This window comes from Trematomus bernacchii, unplaced genomic scaffold (genome assembly GCF_902827165.1).
Source record: "Trematomus bernacchii unplaced genomic scaffold, fTreBer1.1, whole genome shotgun sequence".
Classification (NCBI taxonomy): domain Eukaryota; kingdom Metazoa; phylum Chordata; class Actinopteri; order Perciformes; family Nototheniidae; genus Trematomus; species Trematomus bernacchii.
In genome coordinates this window covers 1-7,500 of record NW_022987589.1, presented here as the reverse complement: position 1 = coordinate 7,500, position 7,500 = coordinate 1, and the positions used below count along the sequence as shown (strand labels likewise).

At 40.2% G+C, this 7,500-nt stretch overlaps 2 protein-coding genes across 2 annotated transcripts in view; one reads left to right on the top strand and one right to left on the bottom strand.

Annotated features, from left to right (window-relative positions):
* Nucleotides 1-2,435, top strand: part of timm9 (translocase of inner mitochondrial membrane 9 homolog) — a 2,847-nt gene extending 412 nt beyond the window's left edge. The window contains exons 2-4 of the mRNA XM_034129085.1: nucleotides 575-625; nucleotides 1,954-2,049; nucleotides 2,155-2,435. Coding sequence (XP_033984976.1) covers nucleotides 587-625; nucleotides 1,954-2,049; nucleotides 2,155-2,292 — 273 coding nt within the window. The 5' untranslated portion in view covers nucleotides 575-586 and the 3' untranslated portion in view covers nucleotides 2,293-2,435. The remainder of the gene's footprint in view (nucleotides 1-574; nucleotides 626-1,953; nucleotides 2,050-2,154) is intronic.
* A 2,381-nt stretch (nucleotides 2,436-4,816) lies between these two features.
* Nucleotides 4,817-5,786, bottom strand: LOC117481394 (AT-rich interactive domain-containing protein 4A-like; the record flags this gene model as incomplete). The annotated part of the gene is given in 1 exon segment (XM_034129059.1): nucleotides 4,817-5,786. A coding segment is annotated over 1 exon segment (105 nt), but the record flags the coding sequence as incomplete, so codon positions are not given.
* Between the last annotated feature and the right edge of the window lie 1,714 nt (nucleotides 5,787-7,500).

The following is a 7,500-nucleotide window of genomic DNA, read 5'->3' as shown; positions in this document are numbered from 1 at the left end:
TGTAGCATGTAGCTCCTGCTGGATAATAACAGATTATTAAACAGTATTTAAAGAGCAGCTCAGTGATGATTCTAATCACACACACACACACACTCATTCATTTATATTCGTTATAAATAATGATGTTAATAGTGCTTTCTGTAATCTTTATATTTCGTTGTAACATTTTAAATGTACTAAGTGATAAATAATAATATAAATGAATAACTCTTTATAATAAATGTGTTTATATTTAATATATTTCTCACATGTTAAACATCCTACTTCTTTATTCTGTGAGCTTTAATCTGCTTTAAGGGTTTTTCCGTCTCAGTTTAAGGAGTTTTTCTGTCTCAGTTTAAGGGTTTCTGAGTCTAAGTTTAAGGGTTTTTGAGTCTAAGTTTAAGGGGTTTTGTGTCTAAGTTTAAGGGGTTTTCTGTCTCAGTTTAAGGGTTTTGTGTCTCAGTTTAGGGATTTTTGTGTCTCAGTTGTGTCTACTCGGGGCTTTGGACCTGGTCCTTCAGGTCCGTATTTCACAGATATCATTATTATTATCTGTTATAATAATTATAATGTTTTTATTTTCTGTCCTCAGAGGATCTGAATAATGGCGGCGCAGACGACCGAGTCCGACCAGATCAAACAGGTGAGCCCTCGTCTGATTGGTCCGTCTCTAACAGGAAGCACACCTGAATAACAAACAGGGTTTCTGTTGGGCCCTTTCTCATGTCATCAAATGTCCCATCCTCGACTCCTCGGTCCTCCGGTAGTGACCCGGAAATGAATTTTAGCGCGCCATGTTGAAGGACATCTCATTTCTCGAAATGCACATCGAGGACCGAGCATCGAGCGTCGAGGAGGCTCTCTGGAGGAGCTCTAACCGAGGATACACTGATGGGTCCTCCACGGCTCCTTCGTGGATGCATTTCCGGCAACAGTGATGTTTCAAAGAGTCGAGACGCACGGCCGGACTTATCTCAGCCAATGACAGCTCTGCATGCATCCCCTGGATATTATTTTATTAACTGCTTTCATCGCAACGCGATGTTTACAGTGAGAACAGCTGTGAGGTCCGTGCAGAAAGCAGAGCAGTGTGTATAATATATATCACTCAGTCTAACAGGCCTACTCTCTTTATTTGCTTTAGTTTAGTAGATATCTACAAACAAAGTCGATATTTTTCTAAAACCATTTAGTGCTTCACAAAATAAAATACACAACGGCTGTAGCCAGATGATATGCTTTAGGAGCTGTAGGTGCGTGTGTGTAGTGTAGGTGTGTGTGGTACAGTGTGTAGTGTAGGTGTGTGTGGTACAGTGTGTGCGTAGATGCAGCGGACAGACAGGTCTCAGTTGGTTTGGTGTCCTCTGCTTACTTGTAATACTTGTAAATAAAACTTTTGGCCCGTCATTTATTTCCCTCATTGTAGCGACCAGAGAGGGGAGAGGGGATATATCCAGTCTCTGATAGGGTTACGTTATTATGAGAGTGCTCTGTTTGATTCTGAAATTGTATATATTTATATAAGTGTGTGTGTGTGTGTGTGTGTGCGTGCATGCGTGCGTGCGCATCTGTAGCCTGTTATTGTCTCATTATACCGCACTGTGAATGAATTAAAAGTAAATATATAAGTCGTCATGAACACATCTGTCCATCAGACAGAGGGCTGCTGTGCCTCCTGTCATCATTAATGGACGTCTCTTTAAAATGACCGCTCAGAGGAGAGGAGTTCTCATTTCTCTAACCGCCTGCTGCTTCCCCTCCTCGGCTCCTCCGCTCGCATCTCCTGTGGGCGGGACTAAGTCTCGAGGATAGGAGTCGAGGAGGGGAGTCGAGGAGGGACATTTGAAGACATGAGAAAGGGCCATGGTCACTGAAGATCAGGGGTAAACAGACTGACAGTGGGCTTTTAATACCTTATATGTCTCACTTTAAGGCTTTTCGTGTCTCACTTTAAGGGGTTTTGTGTCTCAGTTTAAGGAGTTTTTGGGGACGTATAACAAGGTGACGGAGAACTGCTTCATGGACTGTGTCAGAGACTTCACGACCAGGGAGGTGAAGCCAGAGGAGGTAAATATAAAAACATCAGTTATACTACAATACCCATGAGCCTCTGCTGTTGGTGAGATGCACCCTGGGAGTTGTAGTGTATTTACAGTGTGTGTTGTGTTACAGTCCAGCTGCTCAGAGTCCTGCCTGCAGAAGTACCTGAAGATGACTCAAAGGATCTCCATGCGCTTCCAGGAGTATCACATCCAGCAGAACGAGGCCCTCGCTGCTAAAGCTGGGCTGATGCCAGGAACCAGAATCTGAGCCACTTCCTATCCCAGTGCATCATGGGAGATGTAGTGTTATCTTGTATTCTTTAATTTTGGTATTTATGTTGAAATCTTTTGTATTAAATATCATAAACCCGTTTTCTTTGTGTCTGGAAATAAAAACTAATATGTTGTAAACTGAAAATTCATCTTTATTTTATCTTTAAAGAGTTCCTTTTAAAGTAGAGACACTACATACTGATATACACCTGAACATCAGCAGGAGAGGACTCTTTAAAGTAGAGACACTACATACTGATATACACCTGAACATCAGCAGGAGAGGACTCTTTAAAGTAGAGACACTACATACTGATATACACCTGAACATCAGCAGGAGAGGACTCTTTAAAGTAGAGACACTACATACTGATATACACCTGGACAACAGCAGGAGAGGACTCTTTAAAGTAGAGACACAACATACTGATATACACCTGGACATCAGCAGGAGAGGACTCTTTAAAGTAGAGACACTACATACTGATATACACCTGAACATCAGCAGGAGAGGACTCTTTAAAGTAGAGACACTACACCTGAACATCAGCAGGAGAGGACTCTTTAAAGTAGAGACACTTCATACTGATATACACCTGAACATCAGCAGGAGAGGACTCTTTAAAGTAGAGACACTACATACTGATTTTGCCTCCTTCTTCACTGACACAATTCAACTTCTGAAATCCTCCTCCTGCTGCCTTGATATTATTCCAACAGGATTTTTCAAAGATGTTTTTCCTTGCATGGCCTCAGATCTACTTCATATAGTAAACACATCTCTTCACTCAGGTATTTTTCCAGAGGCCCTGAAAACTGCAGTCATTAAACCGCTCTTAAAAAAGAATAATCTAGATGCCTCAGTAATGAACAATTACAGGCCAATATCAAACCTGCCATTTCTAGGTAAAATCATTGAAAAAGTTGTCTTTCAACAGTTGAGTAACTTCTTGCATTTAAATAACTGTTTGGATGTGTTCCAGTCAGGATTTCGTCCAAACCACAGCACTGAGACTGCTCTTGTAAAGGTCTTCAATGACATCCACTTAAACACAGACAGTGGCAGAACTTCAGTGTTAGTATTATTAGATCTCAGTGCTGCGTTTGACACTGTTGACCACAACATATTACTAGACCGACTAGAAAACTGGGTGGGACTTTCGGCAACAGTTCTAAATTGGTTTGAGTCCTACTTAAAGGACAGAAAAAACTTTGTTTCTATAGGTAAATACACATCTGAGTTGACAAATATGACATGTGGGGTACCTCAAGGCTCCATCTTGGGGCCTCTTCTCTTTAACATCTACATGCTACCACTGGCTCAGATAATGAAAAACAACAAAATAAGTTACCATAGCTATGCGGATGACACACAAATTTACGTAACAATTTCACCAGGAGACTATGCTCCAATTCAAACACTGAGTAAGTGCATTGAACAAATCAATGACTGGATGTGTCAGAACTTTCTCCAATTAAACAAAGATAAAACTGAGGTAATGGTTTTTGGAGCCAAGGCAGAACGTATAAAAGTTAGCGCTGAGCTTCAGTCTGCAATGTTCAAAACAACAGATGAAGCCAGAAATCTAGGTGTAGTCATGGACTCTGACCTGAGTTTCAACAGTCACATTAAAACAGTTACTAAATCAGCCTACTATCACCTAAAGAACATATCTAGGATTAAAAGACTAATGTCACAGCAGGATTTGGAAAAACTTGTCCATGCTTTTATCTTCAGTAGACTCGACTACTGCAATGGTGTCTTTACAGGCCTCACTAAAAAATCTATTAGAAAGTTGCAGCTAATTCAGAACGCCGCTGCTCGAGTCCTCACTAACACTAAGAAAGTGGATCACATCACTCCTGTTCTGAAGTCCTTACACTGGCTTCCTGTGTGTCAAAGAATAGATTTCAAAATATTGTTGCTGGTTTATAAAGCTTTGAATGGTTTAGGCCCAAAACACATTTCTGACCTTCTGCTAAATTATGAACCATCCAGAACTCTCAGGTCTTCAGGGACTGGTCAGCTTTCTGTCCCCAGAGTCAGAACTAAACATGGTAAAACAGCATTCAGTTATTATGCTCCAAATATCTGGAACAAACTCCCAGAAACCTGCAGGTCCGCTGCAACTCTTACTACTTTTAAATCCAGGCTGAAGACTTTTCTTTTTACCGCTGCTTTTAATTGAACTATTCACATCTTAAACTGCACTGTAACTTTTATCCATGTATTTTTTCTTTTAATGTTTATTTTATTATCTTTTATTTTTGATGACTGATTTTAAATGCCATTTTCTTGATGTCTTCCATTTTTTTTTGTAAAGCACTTTGAATTACCTTGTGTTGAAAGGTGCTATATAAATAAACTTGCCTTGCCTTGCCTTGCCTTGATATACACCTGAACATCAGCAGGAGAGGACTCTTTAAAGTAGAGACACTACACACTGATATACTCCTGATCATCAGCAGGAGAGGACTCTTTAAAGTAGAGGGCCTGAAGGCAGCATGAGACTCGTGGAGACGTATTTAAAAACTTTATTAGAACCAGAGAGCTGCTCATTGTCCTCGTGTCGGTGTATTTACAGCCGAACAAATCAGCACATAGAAAACCACGAGTTGATAATACAGTACAAACAGGCGTCTCTTAAAAAATACTATAAATCATTCTTTACAGAAAACCTTCTGGACACACGTCTGTCTGCACGGCTCTATTTACAACAGGAAGCAGCCGCCTGCGCCACGGCACCACAGAAGAAGAGGGGGGGGGTGGGATAAATAAATCTCCTAAAATAAAAACTTCATAAAAAACTAAAAATGTTTAATTAACAAATTCAGGAGAAATTAAGACTTCCTGAGATTTAAATTCATGTTTATTTTAGTTATGAATTTAATCGTAATTTTCCCGTCTCGTGTCGGGTTCTGTTTTTTAACTGAATAAATAAGGTTTCTTTACAAACAAAAAATATTTCATTTTCTCTGCGACAGGAAGTCTTTGTTTTTACCAAAATAAAAGCTCTGAGTTATAAAAACAGGAAGTCAGGAACTTTATATTCTAATCTTTTTTTTTCTTCTTAAAAAAAAAAAGTTAATTAACGAGAGAAAAATAAAGTCATTTGCATAACGAGCTGTGCTGCTTAGTTTCCCCCCCCCCCCCCGGGATAAACTGTGGCTTTATTTTGAAATCAGGAGCCGTTTCCTGTGGCGACAGACGGCTGTTCTCAGACAGGAAGTCAGTTCTGTTCTCAGACAGGAAGTCAGTCCTGTTCTCAGACAGGAAGTCAGTCCACAGGTGTGTTTCCCATGAGGCCCTCAGAGGTGGCGCAGTGGGCGGAGTCTGTGTTGGGGGCGGTGCCTGTGTTGGGGGCGGGGCCTGTGGGCGTGTCATCACCTGCACTCCACGGCCACCGTGTTCTGCGTGGGCGATGCTGAGGACGGAGACATGGCGGCGTCCGAAGAGCCGGAGGAGGTCGAGGGGGTGGTGTTAGAGACTGGGGAGAAGTAAACAACAACATTATTGTTAGTATTACTACTACAACAACTACTACTGCTACAACAACAACAACAACTACTGCTACAACAACAACAACAACTACTGCTACAACAACTATTACTACAACAACAACAACTACTGCTACTGCTACTACAACAACAACAACAACAACTACTGCTACAACAACAACAACAACTGCTACAACAACAACTACTGCTACAACAACAACAATTACTGCTACTACAACAACAACTACTGCTACAACAACAACTACTACTACAACAACAACTACTGCTACAACAACAACAACAACAACTACTGCTACAACAACAACAACAACAACAACAATTACTGCTACTACAACAACAACTACTGCTACAACAACAACTACTGCAACAACTGCTACAACAACAACTACTGCTACAACAACAACAATTACTGCTACAACAACAACAACTACTGCTACAACAACAACAACTACTGCTACTACAACAACAACTACTGCTACAACAACAACTACTGCAACAACAACAACAATTACTGCTACAACAACAACAACTACTGCTACAACAACAACAACAACAACTGCTACAACAACAACAACAACAACTACTGCTACAACAACAACAACTACTGCTACAACAACAACTGCTACTGAATCAAACAACAACTACTGACTAACAAACACACAACTACTACAACAACAACAACTGCTGCTAACAAACAACAACTAACTACAAACACTACTGCTACAGAACAACAACAACTACTGCTACAGAGGAACAACCAACAACAGGACAATTATGCTACTCCACTACAACAACTACGGCAGAACAACAACAACTGCTTACTACAACAAACAACACTACTGCAACCAACAACAACAATTACTGCTACAGAACATACACAACCAACAAATTACTGCTACTACCAGACAACAACTACTGCTACAAAACAACAACAACTAACTCTACTGCAACAACAACAACAATTACTGCTACGAAAACAACCAAACAACTACTCCAACTACTGCGCCATAAACAACAACAAACAACAACTTGCCTACCCCCACCCAAAAAACCAAAACAATTACTGCTACAAGACAACAACAACAACTACTGCTACAACAACAACAACTACTGCAACTACTGCTACAACAACAACAACAACTGCTACAACAACAACAACAACAATTACTGCTACAACAACAACAACTACTGCTACAACAACAACTACTGCTACTACAACAACAACAACTACTGCTACAACAACAACAACTACTGCAACAACAACAACAACTACTGCTACAACAACAACAACAACTGCTACAACAACAACAATTACTGCTACAACAACAACAACAACTACTGCTACAACAACAACTACTGCTACTACAACAACAACTACTGCTACAACAACAACTACTGCAACAACAACAACTACTGCTACTACAACAACTACAACAACAACAATTACTGCTACAACAACAACAACTACTGCTACAACAACAACAACTACTGCTACAACAACAACAACAACTACTGCAACAACAACAATTACTGCTACTACAACAACAACTACTGCAACAACAACAACAATTACTGCTACAACAACAACAACTACTGCAACAACAATTACTGCTACAACAACAACAACAACTACTGCAACAACAACAACAATTACTGCTACAACAACAACAACTACTGCTACAAC